We start from the raw sequence: 22,712 nt of genomic DNA on the forward strand, positions 1-22,712 counted from the left end.
AGCCGCATGGCTTAGCAGTTAAGTGCATGCGCTCCGCTACTGGCGGCCCGGGGTTCGGATCCCGGGCGCGCACTGACACACCGCTGCTCCGGCCATGCTGAGGCCGCGTCCCACATACAGCAACTAGCAGGATGTGCAACTACGACATACAACTATCTACTGGGGCTTTGAGGGGAAAAAAAGAGTAGGATTGGCAATAGATGTTAGCTCAGAGCCGGTCTTCCTCAGCAAAAAGAGAAGGATTAGCAGGATGTTAGCTCAGGGCTGATCTTCCTCACAAAAAAAAAAAAGAAAATAAATAGGAGTGAAGGGACAGCTCTTCCTTACAGAAAACTTCCAATTAATAAATATACAAGGAATGAGGGAAATCAAAAATTATCGTTAGAACACTATAGTAATTGCTGGAAACAGGATCCACTGATGAATCCTAAAGTTAGTGGGTGAACATTTAAGCAGAAACAGGATATTTGCATGGTCACAAAATATTGCCGCCCAAAATATTTATTAATTACAGAAGGAAAAAGAGTAAATTTATGGTGGAGAAACCTGCTAGTAGGCACCACCTAACCAAGTGATCAAGGTGAACACTGCCAGTGATAAGACAGCTCAACATCATGTATACCCATGACATAATGCACTGAGAAGGGCATCTCACCTCTGATATTCTTTCCAAATATCCATAACTTCAGTGTAATTAGAGAAATTATCAAACAAACCCAAATTAGGGAACATCCTCCAAAATACCGGTTCCCTTCCAAAGTGTCAAGGTCATGAAAGACAAAGACTGAAGAACTGTTGTGAATCGTAGGAGACATGGTGAATAAGTGCAGTGTGGGATCCTGGATTGGATCTTGGACCAGAACATCAGTGAAAAGGACATCAGTGGAAAAACTGATAAGATTCAATAGTCTGTGGTTTCGTTTTTAAAAAATTTTTCTGCTAAAGAAAGATGTAGAACAATGAGAAGAACATGCTGCTATGTCTGTTTTTTTTTTAAGTATATATATATATACACACACACACACAGATAACACACATACAGAAGGTGGAAGGTGGCTGGGGGAGAAGAGGAGCGTAGTAGACAAGGGAAAAGTCGTCCAGGAGGAAGTGGTCACCATCAGAAAGTGAAAAGACAACACATAGAATGGAAGAAAATATTTTCAAATTATATATCTGATAAAGGACTTGTATTCAGAATATATAAAGAATTCTTACAACTTGATCATAAAAAGACACATAACCCAGGTAAAAAATGGACAAAGGATCTGAATGGACATTTCTCCAGGAAAGAAATAAATGGCCAATAAGCATGTGAAAAGGTGCTCAACATCATTAATCAGGGAAATATAAATCAAAACCATAATGAGATATCACTTCACACTAGGGTGACTAGAATCAGAAAATCAGACAGTAACAAGTGGTGAGGATGTGAAGAAATTGGAACCCTCATTCACTGTTGGTGGGACTATAAAATAATGCATTCATTTTGGAAAACAGTTTGGCAATTCGTTGAAAAGTTAAAGTGAACCATATGACCCAGCACTTCCGTTCCTAGGTATATACCCAAGAGAAATGAAAACATACATCCACACAAAAACTTGTACACAAATGTTCATAGCAGCGTTATTCATAATAGCCAAAAGATAGAAACATCCCAAATGTCCATCAGTGAATGAATGGACAGACAAATTGTGGCATATCTATGCAATGGGATATTATTCAGCCATAATAAGGAATGAAGTACTGATACCTGCTTCAACATGGGTGAACCTTGAAAACATTATGCAAAGTGGAAGAAGCCAGTCATGAAAGACCACCTATTATATGATTCCATTCATATGAAATGTCCAGAAGAGGGAACTCTATAGAGACAGAAAATAGATTAGTGCCTAGGGTTGGGAGTGAGGGGGTGCTAACTAAAGAATAATGAAAACATTCTAAAATTACCTGTGTTCATGATTGCATATATCTGTGAATCTACTACAAACCATTGAATTGTACACTTTAAATGGGTGGGTTGTATGGGATGTGAACTATGTCTCAAAGCTTAATTTTTTAAAAAGTCTGGGAGGAAGTGGCCACCAGAGGCACTTGTGCCTGAGAAGGCAGTGGGGACTGAAAAATAATGTTTGGATTTAGCTTTGTGACAGTTACTGCTGATGTCAGACCAGGTTGAGGAAGGAGTGAGAAGTGAGGATGGGGCCGGCCCCGTGGCTTGGTGGTTAAGTGAGCGCGCTCCACTGCTGGCGACCCGGGTTCGGATCCCGGGCTCGCACCGACGCGCTGCTTCTCTGGCCATGCTGAGGCCGCGTCCCACATACAGCAACTAGAAGGACGTGCAGCTATGACACACAACTATCTACTGGGGCTTTGGGGGGAAAAAATAAATAAATAAAATCTTTAAAAAAAAAAAAAAAAAAAAAGAAGTGAGGATGGCTTTTTCCTGAGAAGTTTGGCTGTGAAAGGCAGAAGAGGGCAGTATCTGAAGAAATGTCAGGGGAAAATTATTTTTAAGATGAAAGACACCATGGGGCCAGCCCCATGGTGTAGCAGTTAAGTGCCTGCACTCCGCTGCTGGTGGTCCAGGTTCGGATCCCAGGCACGCACCAATGCACCACTTGTCAGGCCATGCTGTGGCGGCGTCCCATATAAAGTAGAGGAAGATGGACACAGATGTTAGCCCAGGGCCAGTCTCCCTCAGCAAAGAGAGGAGGATTGGCGTGGATGTTAGCTCAGAGCTGATCTTCCTCACCAAAAAAAAAAAAGCTGAAAGACACCTGAGAAGTTTTAAAGGTGGGTGGGAAAGATCCCTTCAGGAGGTAGATACTGGAGAATAAATGGGGAGGGTCTGGGGCAGGAAGGACTGGCCTTGCCTGGGAAGAGGGCAGCCCCTCTACTGTAACTGGAGGAGATGAGGAGGTACAGGGGATTCCGATGGGGCTGGGAGGATGGTGGCAGGAGATTTGAGGGGTTTTCCCTCTGCTGGCTTTTATCCTCCAGGGGAACAAGAGGGGAGGTGATAGGCCAGAAGTTTGAGGAGAGTGGAGAGGGTGTGAAGTAATCATTGCAGAGAATGAGAGAGCCTAACTGTAGGCCTTGGTAGGGGTGCCAGACAGGACTGACGATCTGGCTGAGGTGGCTTTCCTTTGGTGAGGAGAGAGTGAGAAATGGTGTGAGCAAAAGCCTGGGGACAGGAGTGAGTGTTGAGTCCTGTCCTTTCCTACCCCCAGCCTCTAGACTCTGTGGAAAGAACATTGACCTAGAATGCTCAAGTCAAGGAATCCCAGGGATCTTCGAGAACTGTGCTGTCTAGTACAGTGGCCACAGCTGCATGTGGCTATTTAAATTTAAAATTCAGCTCCTCAGTTGGACTAACCACATTTCAAGTGCTCAATAGCCACACATGGCTAATGGCTACCATATTAGACAGCACAGAATAAACATTTTCATCGTCACTGAAAGTTCTGGGCAGCATTGTTCTAGAAAAGGGATTCTCAACCTATTTGGCCTGAGGACCCCTCTATACTCTTAAAAATTGAGGACCCCGAAGAGCTTTGGTTTATATGGGTATTGACATTTACTGTCATATAAATTAGAACTGAGAGTTTTGTTTTTTGTGGGGTTTTTTTGTGAGGAAGATCAGCCCTGAGCTATCTGTTGCCTATCCTCCTCTTTTTGCTGAGGAAGACTGGCCCTGGGCTAACATCCGTGCCCATCTTTCTCTACTTTATATGGGATGCCGCCACAGCATGGCTTGACAAGCGGTGCATCGGTGTGCGTCCAGGATCTGAACCCGGGCCTCCAGCAGTGGAGCGCGTGCACTTAACCGCTACGCCAGTGGGCTGGCCCCAGAACTGAGAGTTTTAAACATTTAATTAATTCATTTAAAAATAATAATAAACCCCATTACATGTTAATATATTTTATGAAAAGTAATTATATATTTTCTAAAACAAAAAAAGTAGTGAAAAGCATGGCATTCTTCATTTTTTCAAATCTGTCATGTCTGACTTAATAGAAGGCAGCTGGATTCTCATATCTGCTTCTGTGTTCAATTTGTTGTGATATCATGTATCACATAGTCTCTGGAAAATGCCACTATGTACTCATGAGAGAATGAGAGTTAAAGAGGCTGGCCCTGTGGCCTAGTGGTTAAGTTCGGTGCACTCCGCTGCGGCGACCCACATACAATAGGGGAAGATTAGCACAGATGTTAGCTCAGGGCGAATCTTCCTCAACAACAACAACAAAAAGGCAAATAATGTCTTAGTAGTATTATGAAAATAGTTTTGACCCTGGGGACTCCTTGAAAGGCCCCAGTGTCCCTGGACCACACTTTGAGAGCCACTGTTCCAGAACAACCTCCACTTGGCATGAAGGAACCTGTCCCTGAGAGATTGAATGATTTGCCTGAAGTCACACAGTGGGTAAATTGAAGTGTTGGGACTAGACTCTAAATCTTCTGCCTTGTGGTCAGAGGCTTTTTCCAGTACCCTTGGCTGCAGAGCCCCAGCATGTGGCCCTATAAATAAACCCATTGTGTCTGTGTCCAAGCCCCTCCCTCTCACCACCCGTAGCAGCTGCTTTTTTTATTGTTGGGTTATGCTGTGGACAGGGAACATGAAGGATCCTCAGGAGGAGAGATAAGGGGTGTTGAAATCTGTAAGCCTTTCAGGCTCGTAACGTGACTGCCCTTCCTCCTGCCCTGCCTGGAAGGGCAGGGGACTGACCCTACTGTCTGTCTGAAAGAACCCACACCGTGGTACGGAGTTCTTGGAGTGCCCATGAAGAGGAAGTTGCAGGGAGGATGCAGTGGCCCCCTTCCCCATGGACACATGCCTCTCAGAAGTGCTATTGTGTCTTGGGGCCAGTTGTCAGGAGGAGGGAAGGAAATTCGTGTCTGCCCTCTTTCCCTGAGGAGGAAGGAGACCAGTTAGAATTTTTAGGACTAAAAGATGCTTTGGGCTAGGGATTAAGGTGGCCACTTGCAAACCAGGAATGCCCTGAGGCCTCTATCCTTGTATCCCTCCCCACACCCCACACGCAGCCCAGGGCTGATCTTGTCTAGAAAGGGGTGTTTGCTGTGGGTGCAGAAGTTGCTGTTTACAAGTGGACTCTTGGGTGTGACAGGGATTCCAGAAAGCAGCTGGGAGGGAGGGAGCAGAGGGGGAAACGGTCGGCGTTAGGGATGATTCTGTTATTAAAGTGAGCTCTCCATCTCTGCCATCCCACAGCTGCCACCCCTCCCCCACCTCCTGGTCCCTGGCTTCTCTCCCTGGAGGATTCTAGGGGGAACAGCTGGTGAGTGAGGGGCTCATCAGGGCCCAAAGGCCTTGGCTAGGGGCCAGGGTAAGGGAGCATGGAGGACAGGCTTGCTGCCACCTCTCTGGCCCCTTCCTGCCAGGCCTGGACTCTGAGTTCAGGGAGGGGTCTTGCCTGTGCCCTGGCTGGGGAGGGAGTAGGCGATGTAGACCCTACTCTTTTGACCTGGCTGACGGAAAGGCCAGGACAGTCAGATCTCTTGGGGCCCTGCATGACTGACCAGGCTGAAGAGATAGTGGTCGCCCAGATTCACTCAGCAATTGGGCTGAACCAGCCATGTCCCCAGGTTACTTAGAGACCCCTGAGCAGCTTGTCCCCCTTCCCTGCCCTGGCTGCTCACAGACTGCCCCTCATCCCCTCTGAAGGAGGCCAGAGAGGCTCTGCTCTTCCTCCCTTCCTCTCCCTCCCTCCTCTCGGCACTGAGGTCACCTCCCTCTGAATCAGGCCTTTGTGAGGGGCGGGGCTGCCCGTTGGCAGTTCTGGCGGGAGAAGCCTCCAGTTCAAGTTAGAGTTCCTACCCCCTGTGGCTCCCTCGCTCCCCAGCGTGGCCGGCATCCCGCATCCTGTTCTGGGCCTAACATCCAACATCCAGGACCACCGGAGGAATGTTCGAAACCAGGGCCATCCTGAAAAACCCAGGCCAGGGGCTTTCCCTGGCCCCAGGTGGGCCTGAGCACAGAAGCTGTGAGTTGGAGTTGTGGGGCCTGAGGGAGGAGGAGGGTGCTCGGCCCCTGGGGAGAGGGGCCCCACTGACACCCAGCAGGGACAGCCACGGGGGAACTGATCTGGGTTGTTTTTTTCTCATGAGATTTAGGTAGAAAACCCAGACTCTGAAGGGCCAAATTCCTAATTCGGCTCAGATTGGGAGCTGGAGGTGTTGGTATCTCTCTGGATCTTAATATTCCCTAGAGAAGGGTAAAGATACAGGAAGTTTTCTTTTTCACCATAGAAATCTTGAACTCAAATTGTGGTCCTGCTCACAGCTTGCGTTCCTCCCTGGTGCCAAGTTTAAATGCAGGCCTCTTCCCTGTGGCTCTTCAGCAGTCCAGGCTGACGGCTTCCTGTCCTCTGCTTGTGGCCCTGTAGACACAGAGAAGGCCCCTCGTCCTGAGTTGGCCAGGCCACCTCTGCTGAGGGCAGAAAATTTCTCCCCAAAGTGGGGCTGAGTCACAGCCTGCCTTCAGCCAACATTTCCGGAGCCTCTGCTAGGCCCAGATGGGAATACAGAGACGGACCTGCATGACAGAGCTGTTGCTTTTGGGTGGCTTATCACTTGGAGGGTCTCCCCCAGGTCACGGTGTGACTCTGCCCTCCCTGCCCTGGGGTCCACAGGGGCTCAGATTGGGAGGGTGGCAGTGGTTGGCTTTGTGGGTATGTTGGGTCCCCGCCCTCCTCAACATGTAAAGCCACACGTACATAGTCCACAGCCGGTCCTCACAATCTGGGCCTCACGCCTAACCCAGATGCTTTTTTTTTTTCTTTAAGAAAAGATATTCTCCTAACCACCTTGACCCTTAGTTTGGTTTGTGTTTGTTGTGTGAGGAACACAAGACCTGGGCTTTCTCCAGCTGTATCTTTTTCCTTTTCTGGCCCCTGGACACTGCCCTGTTCACCCCACTCCCTTCCTTCACCCTCCCAACTTTTTTTCTCACACCCCCCAGCACTCCCTCCCTGACCTCAACCCCTCGATCCCCTGTAAGTGTCCTTTGGGGAAATGAGTGGTGAGGGGATTGAAGCAAAGCTAATGATCCACAGGGCCAGGCCTCTCCTAGAGCAGTAGGAGCCTCGACCAGCGAGACGATGGAGGCCTGGAGATGAGTGTTGTGGGTGCAGTGGATCCGGTCGAATGGTGAAAGTAACCCAAGATGTCTATAACCCCTATTTTTTTGTTTTAACCCCTATTTGTGTATGTAGGAAGGAAGATATTTCCTGAATTTTTTTCAGTTTTTTCCAGGCCTGTCCATTGCTAAATATATAGAACATAATAATGTTATGAGCAAATGAAATTATACTCGATACATTTTTATGATATTAAAATAACAAAGGACTTTACAGTGTTGGGGAGTATTAAAAATAAGTGTTAGGCAGTTTTTCCTCTAATTTTCAGAAGGCCCCTTCCCACTGTGATACACACAGACACACACACACACACACGTGCGCACATGCACACACACACTCTCACTCAGAAAGAAGCTTCTCCAGCTTTGCTGTTAGCTGTTTTCTCTAGGGTGTCAGGCAGAGAAGAGTGAAGGCTGGGTTAGCTCTGCGGCTGGAGAGCTGGCAGGGAGGGGGGTAGGGAGGAGGGCAGGGCGAGTGGCAGCGCTCTCGGATCCTCAGGTGTCCCTACCGCCGCGACCCCAGGGTGAGGGGCCTGGGACTCAGGGTCTGCTTGCAGGTGAACAGAGGGAGTGGCAGCAGACTCCGAGGCAAGACTTTGCATTGTGCCACTGTCAGGATGTGGTAGTAAGAAAAGCCTCCGTTTATTGAGTTCATGCAAGACACTCTACATACATTCTCTCATTTTATCCTCCAGCAACCCTTTGGGCTAAGTATTCTTACCCCCATTTTACAGACGAGGAAACAGATTTTGTAGAGTCAGGACTCTAACCCAGATCTGTCCACCTGCAAAGCTCTGGGAGCCCTAGGACCGTAGGGAGCTCACATAGCGTAAGGAGCTTCCAGTACAGTTTGTGGGTACAGAGAGGCTGCGTAGGAAGGGGAGATCCAGGCCTGTCCAGTGCTTCGTGAACCAGCCGTATGATTTGGGCAGCATCCTTCGCCTCCAGAGCCTGCATCCTCACCCAGGTTGGTGCCCTCCCTTACGAGGTGGTTAGGAGAATCAGATGCACCGGTGCACGTGAACGTGCCAATGCTGCTTGGCACTCAGGATACACTCAGGGTGTGTGAGTGTAACTTCCTGTTCCTCAGTTTCCTCATCTCAAATATAGGTGTTGATAATAGCATTTAACTCCCTTTGTGGTAATGAGGATTAAAGAAGACGGTATATGTTGGGGAAGGACTGTAAAGCGCCACGTGTGGCTATTCGTTCCCATCTGTTATCTGAGTGATTTCTGGCTGAGAGCTGAGGACCTTTGCCCTGGCTCTTTCCTCTGCCCAGAATGCTCTTCCCATTCCAGGATTTCATCCAGACTTCATTCAGGTCTCTGCTTTGCTGTTGCCTCTCAGTGCTTATCGGGACCCAACATGTGTTCATTGGTTTATCAGTGTATTATCTGCCTCCCCCATTGGATGGAAGCTTCGTAAAGGCAGGGCTTTCTCTGGCTTGTTCCTCCCAGTGGCCCAGCACCTGGCATGCAGCAAGAGCCTGATAAATGCTTGTGGAATGCATGGCTGACATCATCTGCCTCTGTTTTTCCACAGGCAAGGTGACCATTCTGGCTGCTAGAGTGAGTGTGCCAGCCTGGGTGAGGAGGCAGAGACAGGTGAGGGGCTTTGGAGCCTGTGCACGCTGGTGGTGGGGACTGGAGGAGGAGGGCTAGGGGTGGGAGAGGCATCTCCTGTGCCCCACTGTGGAGGACAGAGGAGAGGGCGTTCAGATGCCTCGTTGGTGAGCTGCTGGGGCCTCCTCTCTTCCTTGGTCCAAAAGCTCTAAGCTCTTTTGTGGGGGCTTCAGTGGGTCAGGGAGGTAAGTAGTTGATGGCAGACTGGGGGCCAATACCCTTTTACATTAGGAAGGGTTTCCCATCTACTGGAAATTTCTACAATATTTGTGCCAAAGAAGGAAATGAGTGCTTTCCTCTAGCAGAGAAATTGAAACTCAAATGGAAGTTGAAGACTAGTCAGGTAAAGCCAGTAACTATGGCAACAGTCTGGTGGGGTGGGGGGATCACATAACACAACACGAATCAGGTCAGAACCCTGGCTGTGTTGTTGTCAGGCGATGACAAACTAGTCCATCTAGTCATCAGTCTGTCTCTTACACGCCAGGTATCACACCAAGACATGTGAGTCTGGACAGTGAAGTGAATAGTGTCCCTGCCCTCACGGAGTTGACAGTCTGGGGGAGACAATTACAAACTGTGGAAGAATGGCACCTGACGCAGACTTGGAGTGGGAGGCCTGAAGCATGAATAGGAAGGACTGGCCAAGTGGAAGCGGGGGAGGGTGTCAGGAGACCCCTGCAGAGGGACCAGCGTGCGCAAAGAGGCTGGTCCGCGGGGGCCTCGCTGGAAGCAGGGAGCCTTGGAGGCACAGGCCGCCTCCCACTATATCCAAGAGGATACAGTGTGCCAGTTGGAGGCCAATCTCAGCAGAGAATTCAGGTTTCTCAGCTCTTGGCCAGTGTCTGTGTGACCTGTGATAGGGCAAGTGCAATTATAGGGGTTTATAAAACAATGGTCTTTGTTCTTAAGATAGGAAGAGTGTGTCTGTGTCTGTCCCGTGATTGGAGAGTCTTAGCCTGACCCTGAGTTGATACAATGTCCAAGGCACATTGGTCACACTGATCTAAACTCTGAGAATACTGACAAGTTTTGTTTTTGTCCTTCTCCTCCGCTCATCTCCTCCCTGTGCCCTGGTGTAGCCTGCTGGGGCTTCTCTCACTTGTTCCCACGGCCTGATGTCAGAGGCCATGGACCAGCCAGCCGGGAGTCCTGGAAACCCAAGGCCAGGAGAAGGTGGTGATGGCAGCATGGAGCCGGGCACCTGCCAGGAGCTCCTGCACCGACTGCGGGAGCTGGAGGTGGGGCACAGGGCAGGGTGGGGGCAGCGGTGCTGGCCAAAACCCCCGAGAGCTTGGTGTGGGTTTTTTGGGGTGTGGGTGGACCTTCCTCTCAGCCTGCTCTGCCAGGCTGCAGCAGAGCTGAACAGTTTCTTGAGCAGAGCTCCTCTGAGAAACCCTTTCTTTGCTCTTAGCTCTCCAGCCCAGTGCCAGCATGCACACGGTGGGGCTGACCTAATTCCCAAATGTCTCTCTTCTTTACTCCTCTTCTCCCCCACTTTCAATGCCCCTGCCGGCTCTAGGAAAGGGGTCGTCACAGAGGCCACAGGAAGAAGGGTTTGGATAACCCAGGGCTCAGGAGTTGAGGGACAAGGACATGAATCCTTAAACTAGGCCCTGTACCACATTCTTAAGACCTTGCCCTCCTCCCTCCAGCCTCCTCTGCTCTCTCCTCAGAAAAATAAGGGTTATTTTTGGCACCTCCCACTTTAGGTCCTCCTGGCCACTGTGTCGCCCCAGCCCCTCTAACCTCGCTGACTGAGGTTGGGGTTTACAGAAAACTGGCCTTCTCAGCTCTGCCTTCCTGATGCCCTCAGTCCATCTCTGCAGGCCTCCCCGTGGCAGAATCCAGCCAGAGCCAAGAGCTGGGGCAGGGGTGTAGCTAGTAGACTCTTTGGTCTCCCTTCCCCAAAAGGAATTTTCCCTGGAGGAAAAATAATCCCATAGCCTCCTTTTTCCCCTCTTTCTCCCTCCTGCAGGCAGAGAACTCGGCACTTGCCCAGGCCAACGAAAACCAGCGGGAGACCTACGAGCGCTGTCTGGACGAGGTCTGTGGGGTCTGCAGTGGGACTGATGCTGGGGTCGGGGCACTATCTGCTCCAGGCAAAGGCTGGGTTGGCTGACAGCTCTGCCTCGGGGCTTTCTGTCCCCAGGTTGCCAACCACGTGGTACAGGCGCTGCTGAACCAAAAGGTAAGCAGCCACAGCAGACATTCTCACTTCCGAGCCCAGACTCCCTGGGGAGGAGCCCTGGGTACAGAAGAGGAGGTCCTTCCTGGGGACCCCCAATCCTGCTCAGCTAGGGGCCAGTGGAAGGGGCTTGGTAGAAGTGGCCTGTTGGCCCTCCAGTGAAGCCCTCTTCCCCATCTCGGACAGGTCCGTACTGTTCTACCTGGAGGCAGGGGAGGGCTAGGTAAGGCCAGGTCTCTGAGCTATGGTAACTGATTTGGGCTGAATCCTCCACTTATCCTGGCCCCAGCTGGTTTCTCCAGGTTGTGACGGCCCTGATAACAATGATGTTGTGCGCATAGGGTGGCATCTAAATATCCACTCAAGTCCTGTGGGTAACTTCTTGACATATGGGCCACTGTGACCCCCTACTCTGCCTTATATGGGCCCTTCTTTGATGCGTGGTTTCTAAGAGGCAGGGGGTTGGCTCCAGGGATGGGAAGGGGGCCAAGGGGAATGGGATTTACCTCCCACCAGGGATGGTAAACTTGAGAGAATTTACCATCCCCGGAAGATGCTATGGCTACAAAGACAGGCAGGCTCAGCTCCATCGTAGAAGGAGGTTGCAGGAGAAGGGCCTGCCCAGCAGGGGTGCCCGTTGCTCTGTGAAGGGCACTGTGCTCAGACCACTCTCGTTCTCCTCCGTCCTCCCCTTGTCTCCCTGCGCCTCCTGGGCGGGCGGCAGGACCTGCGGGAGGAGTGCATCAAGCTGAAGAAGAGGGTGTTTGACCTGGAACGGCAGAACCAGATGCTGAGCGCGCTGTTTCAGCAGAAGCTCCAGCTCACCACAGGCTCCCTCCCTCAGGTGGGCTTAAGCGCTTCTCCTTCCCTCCTCATATCTCAGCTTCCTGCCTCTTCCCAGCCCCATCAGCATCACCCTCTTTTCTCCCAGACACCTGCAGAAGCAGGCCGTCAGCCATTCCCCCGTTCCTCCCCAGCCAAGCGAAGGCCCACCTCGCCTGATGAATCTGAGCCTTAGATGGGGGGACACTCCCTGAGTCCCCTCAGGCTTGGCTGTCCCGCCCACCAAGTGCTCCCCACCCAGCTGGGTGGCATCCCTTCTTGTTGACAGAGAAAGTTCTTGCTTGCTCACGCCCTGTGTGGGGAGATGGGTGGAGGCTGAAAACGCAGTTATTTCAAGCTCCCAAGCGGCCCCTTTGGCCACCAAATTGCCTCTTCTTGGCCAGGGGCAGGGGTGGGGCCGGATATAAGAACCCAGGGCTTGGTGTCACAGAGAGGTCAGGAAAGGCACTTCACCCGAGAGCTGTGTGTGTGCTCATAGTCGCATTTGCTCACCCAGCAGCACATAGGCATGGCCGCAAGTGCTGGTCCCTGCTTCCAGCCCTGACACATGCCTCACCCGGGAGAAGTAGGAGGCTACTGGGAGTGAATCCTGGGCTCAGTTAAGATGTCACTTGGGGTCATTCTGTCAGGAAGCCCCAAGGATGGGGTAAGACCTGGGAGTGGGAGGCTCAGGAGCAGCTCCAGGTACCTGAGGCGAACAGCGGGTTCTGAAGTCAGCCAGCACACCCCACCCCACCCCCGACCTTGACAAGAAGAGAAGCACCTTCTGTGTGTATGTGTCTGAATTTGTCTGTCTGCCCCATGCAAACCAGGCAGCTCTGGGCCCCTAGACTCTGAGCAAGATACCCCTCAGCTCCCTGGGAGGCCTGACCCCTGGCAGAGGAAACCTCTCATCACCAGGGCCCTTCTGGAGCCCCCCACCAGGCTGGCACAGAGCTGGGTCTGAGTTGGTGGCGCTGACTCTGCGGCTCTCCCTGCCCTGGTTATCCCTGCTGCAGGGCTCAACCTGGAGTCCCCAGAGGCCTAACCACACTGGCCGAGCTCAGCCCATCCTCGGTGACCGGTGATAACAGAGGGGTAGATCATCATTAAATCATTGATTTTTTACTTAAATGAGTTCTGGGACGTCTTGAGGTTTGGGGCAATAGATTTATCTTTCCCAGAGGTAACATGACATAATGGAAAGAGCATGTACCTTGGCCTCAGATAAGCTTGGGTTGAGTCCCTAACTTAGCTAATTTTTAGCTGTGTGACCTTGGGTAAATTATTTAACCTTATGAACCACAGTTTTTCCCTTATAAATTATGATTAAAATATCTATATTGCAGGTTGTTGTGAGGATTAAATGAGATAATATATAGCGCTTGGTCCATAGTAGATAGGGAATAATTGGCAGCTGTTTTTCATTATTAATGTTATTCCCAAGTGGTGCTTTGCTAGGACGAAAGCTCCGTTGGGCAAATGCTAGTTAAGCTCTTCCTGTGAGCACTGCCTTTGCCAACACACATGGAATTGGACGGCTGTGGCCTGTGCAGAGCAAGCGTACCCCTGAAGGCTGGGACCGCTGGGAGCTAAGGCAGGGCTACAGACAGCCGTAGTACAAAGCAGAGTGTGACAGTGCGGCCTAAGAGCCCAGAGGGGAGACAGGCCATCAGAGACATGCTGGAGAGGTTCCCTTTAGGAGGTGATGTTGGACCTGGGCCTTGATGGACGGGAGATTTAAAAAGAGTGGAGTAGGGGTTGGGGAGGAGGGATTCTCTGTGGGAGGAACAGAGCAGGGAAGTCCAGGAAGCAGCAAGCTGTTCAGCTGGGCTGGAACAAAGGCTGTATGAAGGAGGTGAGTGAGACAGGGAAGACTCTGCTGGACGGGCCCCGGGGTGCCATTCCAGCAGAGGAGTTCAGACTTGTCTCCACAGGCAGTGGGCAGGCATAGGAGGCTTTGAGCACAAAGATGCTTTAGAAAAAAAAAAGAAAAAGAAAAAAATGCTTTAGGCTGCCTTGTGCACAGGAGATTGAAAAGCCACCAAACCAGGTCAGGGAGAGTGAGATGCTGAGCAGCACCCAGGCCAGAGGTGTGAGGATCTGGGCTGAGGAAGCAGCTGCAGGTGGCCAGGCCCAGGGGGAGGCCTAGAGACACCGCAGAGACAGGATTTAAAAGCTGTGGAGAAGGAGAGTTAAAGTTGACTCGTGTCTAGTGGAGACACCTAGGAGAAAGAAATGACATTCTCAAGGACTGGGAGAGAAGTGACCCACAATTGAATACTACCTTAGTAATCCTCAGAGTAGAAGTCTTACATGAGACCAGTTAGAGGAGACAGAAGTGATAACTCCCGCCATGTCTTTTCTAGGACCTCTTCCTTTAGTGTTAGCCATCCCTGTGATGCTAGGGTCACAGACCGTCAGAACAGGAAGGGGCCTCAAGGCTCGCCCTCTCTGTGATAGACGAAGAGGCCCTGCAGAGAAGCAGGGTGGGCCTGGAGTCACGACGGGCACCCAGGTGAGGCCTGCCACTGCCCTCTGGCCAGGGGCACTCCTCTGTTGCTGAAGCCTCCTGACCAGTCCCACTTGCCTGCTGCCTGGGCTTGCACTCTTTCAGTCTACCTGTGCCATGGTCTCCTGAGGCTCTTCTGACCAAGTGGTAGGGACAGTGGTGAAAGCCACACCTTGGGTCAGGAGACGTCCCTGAAGGAGCAGACTTGGAAGACCGTTTTCCTGCCCCTGGGTGAGAAGGCCTAGCTTCCTGAGGGAATAGGGACCTGGGACAGACAGCGCCTATGCTAACTCTGCCTCTCTCTTGCAGATCCCACTCACCCCGGTCCAGCCGCCATCAGAGCCACCAGCCTCTCCCTCCCTGAGCTCCGCCGAGGGACCGGCCACTTCACTGTCTCTGGGGCACTGTGCTGGGCAGAGAGAGGTAGGAGGGCTGGACACGGTGGTCTGTGGCTTCGCTGGCTACAGGCTCGTCACTTGGTATTCCACTGTTGTTTTCTAATGAATCCCAGAGGAAGGACTGCTTCCTGGTGCACAGATTCTTGTCCAGGATGGCTGTAAGCCCTCAGCTGTCAGACTCATACCAAGAAAAACAGATCCCCACCCCCAACCACGGGCCTTTCCAGCAAAGGCATTAGTACTGCAGTAAGACTCCTAGTTTACTCTCATGAGCTCTTACTCTGTGCCAGGCACTGTGCTAAATACCTGGATCTCATTTATCTTATTTTTTTTGGTAATTTTTGGCATGAATTTCTAATTGTATACATATTTATTTTTCTAAGTCCAGAACTATTATTCATTCATTCTTTTGCATCTCTGGTTTCATTTGTCTTATTTTATGAGGTTAAATATAATTACCGTCCCAGTTTACAGGTGATACAATGAAGGTTAGAGGTTAAATAACTTGCCGAAGGTCATGTAACTAGTTAAGGCGGTAGAGCTGGGACTTGAACCTACACAATCTGGCTGCAGAACCCACGTGTTAACCACTACGCCAGACTGGACTGAGAAGGGGCCAAGCAGAAGCAGGCAAGGACTTGCAATGGAGTCGTTCTCCATGGATATCAGGTCAGCAGGACGGCTGTCTGACCTGAGAAGGCCTGAGATTGCCTGCAGTCACGATTCAGGACTTGGCCACATCAGAGCTCCTTCTTTTTTTTTTTGGTGAGGAATATCAGCCCTGAGCTAACATCCGTGCTAATCCTCCTCTTTTTGCTGAGGAAGACCGGCTCTGAGCTAACATCTGTTGCCAATCCTCCTCCTTTTTTTTCCCCCAAAGCCCCAGTAGATAGTTGTATGTCATAGTTGCACATCCTTCTAGTTGCTGTATGTGGGACGCGGCCTCAGCATGGCTGGAGAAGCGTTGCATCGGTGCGCACCCGGGATCCGAACCCCGGGCCGCCAGTAGCGGAGCACGTGCAGTTAACCGCTAAGCCACGGGGCTGGCCCCATATCCCCTTCTTAAGTCTCTGTCTTCTTTCTGGAGCCTGAAAAATGGGCAGGCCTCTCGCCCCTGGGGCAAACATAGATGTCAGGGTTGTAGGTCACCAGCCCTGCTGACCCTAACAGTGGTGGGGTGTGGGAAGGAGGTAGGGGAGGGCTGGGATAACCAGGAAGAAAGGTTGGGGTGACCAAGGCTTAGTGACTCTTGGGGAAGCTGAGCCGTCATATCCCAGAAGCTGTCAGTTCCTTTTGGGGACACAGACAAAACCAGGCCAGCCCTGTTCCTGACATACTCAGTTATACCAAGCCCAGGTCCTGGGCCTGCACATGGTCTCCTCCTCATGTCATTTCTTCCCCAAGGTATGTTGGGAGCAGCAGCTGCGGCCAGGAAGCCTGGGACCCCCCACCGCCCCACCCCCAGCACTGGATGCCCTATCCCCATTCCTTCGAAAGAAAGCCCAGATCCTGGAGGTGCTGAGAGCCCTGGAAGAGACTGACCCCTTGCTTCTGTGCTCACCTGCCACCCACTGGCAGCCTCCAGGCGAGGGTCCTGGCTCCCCAGAGCCCATCAATGGCGAGCTGTGTGGCCCACCCCAGCCTGAACCCTCACCCTGGGCCCCCTACCTGCTACTAGGCCCTGGTAGCCTGGGAGGCCTGCTGCACTGGGAGCGCCTCTTGGGGTGTCTAGGGGAGGAAGAGGGTGCTGGGCGGCCCTGGGGCCCTAGTAGGGGCTCCCCCCAGGCCCAGGGCACCAGCTCTGGTCCACCCTGTGCCCCAGGCAGCAGCTCTTCCTCCTCTTCTGATGAGGCAGGTGACCCCAACGAGGCACCCAGCCCCGACACCCTGCTCGGGGCCCTGGCCTGCAAACAGTTGAACCTGGGCCAGCTCCTTGAGGACACAGAGTCTTACCTACAGGCCTTCTTGGCTGGGGCTGCAGGCCCACTCAACAGGGACCACCCAGGTCCCGGGCAGCCATCTTCCCCAGACCAGGGGCCCCCACAGCTGTCCAAGTCCAAAGGCCTCCCCAAGTCAGCTTGGGGTGGGGGCACCCCAGAGGCCCACAGGCTGGGCTTTGGTGCTACCTCAGAGGGCCAGGGGCCCCTCCCATTCCTCAGCATGTTCATGGGTGCGGGGGATGCCCCCCTGGGCTTGCAGCCTGGCCACCCCCACTCTTCATCTCAGGTGAAAAGCAAGCTCCAAATTGGCCCCCCTTCTCCAGGGGAAGCCCAGGGGCCCCTTCTGCCCTCTCCAGCCAGAGGTCTCAAGTTTCTAAAGCTGCCTCCAGCCTCAGAGAAGGTCCCCAGCCCAGGAGGCCCCCAGCTCAGCCCCCAGCTCCCCCGGAACTCCCGAATCCCCTGCCGGAACAGTGGCTCAGATGGCAGCCCCTCCCCACTGCTGGCCCGCAGGGGTCTGGGTGGAGGAGAGCTGTCCCCGGAGGGGGCGCAGGGCCTACCCACCAGCCTGTCACCCTGTTCTACAACCCCAGACTCTGCACAGCTCAGACCTCCCCAGTCAGCCTTGTCCACCACGCTATCCCCAGGACCAGTGGTGTCTCCCTGCTACGAGAACATCCTGGACCTTTCCCGGAGCACCTTTAGGGGGCCTTCCCCAGAGCCACCTCCATCCCCACTGCAGGTGCCCACCTACCCACAGCTAACTCTAGAGGTACCACGGGCCCCCGAGGTCCTCAGGAGCCCTGGAGCGCCCTCCAGCCCCTGCCTCCCAGAATCCTGCCCCTATGGGAGCACCCAGGAGAAGAGTTTGGACAAGGCAGGCTCCGAATCTCCCCATCCTGGCCGCAGGACCCCAGGCAGCTCATCCAAGAAGCCCAGCCAGGGGGCAGGGCGGCGACCTGGGGATCCTGGCCACACACCTCTGCGGGACAGACTGGCAGCCCTGGGGAAACTGAAGACTGGCCCTGAGGGGCCCCAGGGCCCAGAGAAGAACGGGGTGCCAGCCAGGCCTGGCACCGAAAAGGCCCGGGGAGCAGGGAGGTCAGGGGAGAGCACTGGAGACATGGTGTCCCCCGGCCCCAGGCCCCCTGAGCAGCCAGAAGCCAAGGGGGCCCTGCGGGGGGCAGTGGCCTTAGGCACAAGCAGCCTGAAGCAGCAGGAACCCGGGCTTCTGGGGGACCCCGGGGCCCGAGTCTACTCCTCCCACTCGATGGGGGCCCGGGTAGACCTGGAGCCTGTCTCACCAAGGAGCTGCCTCACCAAAGTGGAGCTGGCCAAGAGCCGGCTGGCAGGGGCCCTGTGCCCCCAGGTACCCCGCACCCCTGCCAAAGTGCCCACCTCAGCCCCCAGCCTCGGCAAGCCCAATAAGAGCCCCCACGGCAGCCCTACAAAGCTACCTTCCAAGTCACCCACCAAGGTGGTGCCCCGACCTGTGGCCCCACCAGGCACCAAGGAGCCCCCCAAGCCTGACAAGGGGAAGGGCCCACCTTGGGCAGACTGTGGTGGCCCCACAGCCCAGCCCACGCCCCCAGCACCTGGCCCCGCTGACCCAAGCCAAGGCCCTGAGGGGCGGGCCCCACACTCGGCCATTGAGGAGAAGGTGATGAAGGGCATTGAGGAGAATGTGCTGCGGCTCCAGGGCCAGGAGCGGGCACCAGGCACCGAGGCCAAGCACCGCAACACCAGCAGCATCGCCAGCTGGTTCGGCCTTAAGAAGAGCAAGCTGCCAGCACTGAACCGGCGCACGGAGGCCACCAAGAGCAAGGAAGGGGCTAGTGGGGGCTCCCCACTCCGGAAGGAGGTCAAGATGGAAGCCCGGAAGCTGGAGGCTGAGAGCCTCAACATCTCCAAGCTAATGGCTAAGGCAGAAGACCTGCGCCGGGCGCTGGAGGAGGAGAAGGCCTACCTGAGCAGCAGGGCCCGGCCACGGCCCGGGGGACCAGCACTGGGGTCCAGTGCAGGGCTGGGACAGGTGCAGGGCCAGCTGGCTGGCATGTATCAGGGTGCAGACACCTTCATGCAACAGCTGCTCAACAGGTGAGGGCCTGGGACCCATTGGCAGGTACTCGGTGGCCTGGGGCACTTTTCCCTTCATGAGCACACCTGCGGCTGGGGCTGGGGCTGCATTTCCCCAGCTTGGGCATCCCAGAGGTCAAAAGGGGTAGGAGGTCAAGTAAAATGCTACCAAAGCATCTGGGGGTTAGTGGCCTGGCCTGGAGGAAAGATTGGGGGCTTGAACCAGAAGCGGGGGGTTTGTGGCCCAGCTCCCCTCCTCCCTGGCTGTCTGATGTCAGACCTGCTGAGACCCACTTTCTCACTGAAAAGAGTTAGCAGTCCACATTCTCCTGGATCCTCTCCAGCGTCAGATGAGGCAGCCTGTCTAGGTGCCTGCATGCAGTAGTTAAGGGGATGCCATTCCTAACTACGGGCTGGTGAAGGTCTTCCTCTGGGGCTTTTATCCTATACAACAAGGGTGGTCCCCTTCCCATCTTGCCCTTTGGCATCTGCCACAGATTCAGCAATGGGAGCTGTGGTTTAGAGAAGGGGCCACCCCATCTTGGGTTGCTCCATTGGGGCCAGATGAGGCAGAATGTCTGTAGGGGTTGAACCCCAGGTAGGGTATGGCTTGGAGAAGCAAGTGCGTTCAAGTTCAGCTGGGGCAGGCAGGGTGTGTCATGTGTGGACCAGGATGTCACTGGGTCTGCCATCTACCTGCAAACACTGTTGAAAAGTTTCTTGGCTTGACCCTGGAGAGCTTTGGGGGAGTTCTTCCATCTCCCTTGCCCCTGCTGTTCCTCTGGGGTTTTCTCTAGGGTCTCTGCCTGTTCCCAGAGTCAGGAGGGATTGATGGGGGCAACCACCAGGGATATGTCCACTTCCCAGGGCAGGGGGAGGGCAGTGGGGGCCTCAGTAGGCCCAGCACCATTGGATGGAGTGAGGCCAGAATGTCTGGGTGGACCCAGGCCTCCCTCACCTCCGTCTGCACCCCTGCCCCTAGGGTGGATGGCAAGGAGCTGCCACCCAAGAGCTGGCGGGAGCCCAAACCCGAGTATGGCGATTTCCAGCCGGTGTCCTCTGACCCCAAGAACCCCTGGCCAGCTTGTGGGCCCCGAAATGGCCTGGTGGGCCCTCTTCAGGGCTGTAGAAAGCCTCCTGGGAAGGTAGGTTCTTGGAATAGGGCCTGGGTAGAGGGCCTGGCTCTGTGGCCCTACCAGGTCTCTTGCCCCTGGAGGGCTCCCCTTCCCTGGGTCCTAGAAGCTGCTGGATGCACTCATAGTCTCTGAGGGAGGCTGGGGAGGGGAGTGGGCCTCCTGAGGGCTGGCAGGCTGTGGGCACTCTCAGACCCATGCTCAGGCAGAGCTAATGGCAGAGCTTGGGGAGGGGTTTGGGCTAGGGGAGGAATGAGCTCTGAGGTCTCCTGTACCCCACACAGCCGAGCAACGAGCCGGGGAGGCGGGAAGAGATGCCCTCGGAGGACAGCCTGGCCGAGCCAGTGCCCACCTCGCACTTCACAGGTCAGCAGGGTCAGGGTCAAGGATGGGACCTGCCCCTCACCCCCTGCCCACTTCACTCCTTCCTGTCTCTGCCCCAGGTGCCAGGCCCTGAGTGTCTTCTTGGTGCCAAACACCTGGAGGGCACTGGGGCTGCACAGAAATAAATCCCTCCCTGCCCTCAGGGTGTACCTGCCTTTCCCCCTCCCCCCGCCATGCTTCCCCACACCTAGGGAAGGTGGCGGAGGGCCACAGCCTGTTGGGCCAGGAGGGCCCCTGACCAGAGGTGGAGCCTGGGCTGGGCCAGGAAGCGGGAAGAGGAAGGCAGAGGGGCTGAACCACCTGCAGCCTCATGTCCCTGACTTTCCCTCCCCTCCCCAGCCTGTGGCTCCTTGACTCGAACCCTGGACAGTGGCATTGGGACCTTCCCGCCCCCAGACCATGGCAGCAGTGGGACCCCCAGCAAGAATCTTCCTAAGACCAAGCCACCACGGCTGGAGCCCCCACCCGGGGTGCCCCCAGCTCGACCCCCACCCCTTACCAAAGTCCCCCGCCGTGCCCACACGCTGGAGCGTGAGGTGCCAGGCATAGAGGAGCTGCTGGTGAGTGGGCGGCACCCCAGCATGCCGGCTTTCCCAGCACTGCTCACCGCTGCTCCAGGCCACCGGGGCCATCAGACCTGTCCTGACGGTGAGTGTCCTGGCCGGTGGGTGGGCCATCCCTGGAGCTCCACCCACCACCACCCACCTTCCCCTTGTCCCCGGACAGATCCCTGTGAAGACCCAGGTCCTCCCCCTCCTGTCCAGCTGGCCAAGAACTGGACCTTCCCCAACGCAAGGGCAGCCGGCAGCTCTGCTGACCCTTTCCTATGCCCACCCCGACAGTTGGAGGGGCTTCCCAGGACCCCCATGGTGAGCATGGCTGAAGGGGGAAGGGATCAGGACTGGAGGGCAGGAGGCAATGACGTGGGGAGACCAGTTTCTACAGTGAGGTACAGCCTGTCTGGGAGGAGGACTCAGGGGACAGCCCCTGGGATGCCCTCTGGACAACCCACCCAACTGCCCTTCTCACACCCCTCTTGGGGAACGGGTTGCTCTCCCTCCCCAGAACCTTGGTAGGACTGTGCTCAGTCTGCCTCGAGCCTGCATCCTCTAAAGCGCGCCCCACCTAGGCGGGCCCCCTCTGTGGCAGCCCCGTCAGGTGCGGCCCCTCCCTGCCCAGTGCCTCAGGCTAGGCCGAGAGGTGAGAGGCACTTCCTCTCCAGCTTCCCCTCCTTTCCCAGGCCCTGCCCGTGGACCGGAAGCGGAGCCTGGAGCCCAGCCGCCCAGCCCCGACGCCCCAGGGCCCAGCGTTTGGGGGTAGCCGCACCCCCAGCACATCAGACATGGGCGAGGAAGGGAGAGTGGCCAGCGGGGGCCCCCCAGGGCTTGAGACCTCAGAGTCTCTCAGCGACTCGCTCTACGACTCACTCTCCTCCTGTGGGAGTCAGGGCTGAAGGGCTGTGCCACACCACGGCCCCTCTCTGGAGTTGGAGACCACAGACTGGACCTGCCCTCCTCATGCCCTGCCCCTTGGGGCCAGCGGGGCCCCTTCCTGAAGGGACCAAGGAGGCAGATGGACAAGAAGGTGAAGGGGGTCCCTGGCACACCCCACTGCTGCTGTGGAGGAGATGACCGCTCTCAGCTCAGGGAGAGACCCCACCCTTGGTCCCTTCTCTCACCCAGAGTGAGGCTCGTCCTCTGAGGGACTGGGGGTTCAAGGCCGCTGTGTCCCGGCCCCCAGCTCGCACTTCAGGCTGAGCCATCTTGTGGTGCTGGGCTTCCTGCCCACTGGCCATGCCATCTCCGCCCAACCTGGCTGCTCCCTGCCCCGGCACCCCCACGGGGCCAGCCCGGAGGCCCCATGACGGTGGAGTTCGGGGCAAGCGGTCAAGTTGCCTTCTCTCTCTGTCTGCCCTGGTCCTCCCTGCTGTCTGGATGGTGCTGCCCTCCCCTGCCCCATGTCTTTGGGGTTCGTTGTTTGTCTTTTTGTTGTTTTTATATTAAAGCACCTGGCCCGGTCCCCATCCCCCTATCCCGCACTGCGGTTAATTTATCTGTTGTTAAAAACGCGGCTGCTCTGCTTCCAGCCTCTGCTTCTGCCGTATCCCTAATAAAACGTGGAGGCCCCTCCCTGCGCCTGACTCAGCTTGTTCTGTGGGAGGTCTCAGGAATGGATAGGTGGGTGGAGATTACATAGGCACCAGGGTGAGGGACCCCAGGGACCTATATGCCCCAGGTGCCCTTGTGAGGTAGCCCCCGCACCAGGGGAGCTGGCTGGGGTCACCCCGGAAGGTGACTAGGGGTTGGGGAAGTGGGGCCTGCTGAGGCCTGGAATGGTACCTGGGACTGGGAGATTCCCCTTGGGTGGGGCAGAAGGCTGGGCTGCCCTTTGGGGAGGGTGCTGGGGGACATGCACTCAATCCTCTGTACGGACCAGGTGGGGGGATGTGCAAACTGGGCCTCAGGGTTGGAGGGGAGAC

The 22,712-nt window shown here is 55.0% G+C and overlaps 1 protein-coding gene across 3 annotated transcripts in view; it reads left to right on the forward strand.

Moving 5' to 3' along the window:
* NCKAP5L (NCK associated protein 5 like) overlaps positions 1-22,366 on the forward strand; it is a 31,731-nt gene extending 9,365 nt beyond the window's left edge. Inside the window, exons 1-13 of one of the 3 annotated variants that reach the window (XM_087442431.1) lie at positions 5,184-6,006; positions 8,704-8,765; positions 9,866-10,024; positions 10,762-10,830; positions 10,936-10,974; positions 11,696-11,815; positions 14,615-14,728; positions 16,108-18,737; positions 19,699-19,861; positions 20,134-20,215; positions 20,573-20,881; positions 20,960-21,102; positions 21,474-22,366. In XM_087442431.1, coding sequence (XP_087298557.1) covers positions 5,928-6,006; positions 8,704-8,765; positions 9,866-10,024; positions 10,762-10,830; positions 10,936-10,974; positions 11,696-11,815; positions 14,615-14,728; positions 16,108-18,737; positions 19,699-19,861; positions 20,134-20,215; positions 20,573-20,881; positions 20,960-21,102; positions 21,474-21,686 — 4,182 coding nt within the window. In that variant the 5' untranslated portion in view covers positions 5,184-5,927 and the 3' untranslated portion in view covers positions 21,687-22,366. Of the gene's footprint in view, positions 1-5,182; positions 6,007-8,703; positions 8,766-9,865; positions 10,025-10,761; positions 10,831-10,935; positions 10,975-11,695; positions 11,816-14,614; positions 14,729-16,107; positions 18,738-19,698; positions 19,862-20,133; positions 20,216-20,572; positions 20,882-20,959; positions 21,103-21,473 lie in introns of those variants that run through there. The other 2 variants (XM_004428994.3, XM_087442432.1) reach the window with 2 other exon arrangements.
* Positions 22,367-22,712: the final 346 nt, after the last annotated feature.

Source organism: Ceratotherium simum, chromosome 17 (assembly GCF_057802395.1).
Source record: "Ceratotherium simum simum isolate JZ-2026a chromosome 17, ASM5780239v1, whole genome shotgun sequence".
Lineage (NCBI taxonomy): Eukaryota > Metazoa > Chordata > Mammalia > Perissodactyla > Rhinocerotidae > Ceratotherium > Ceratotherium simum.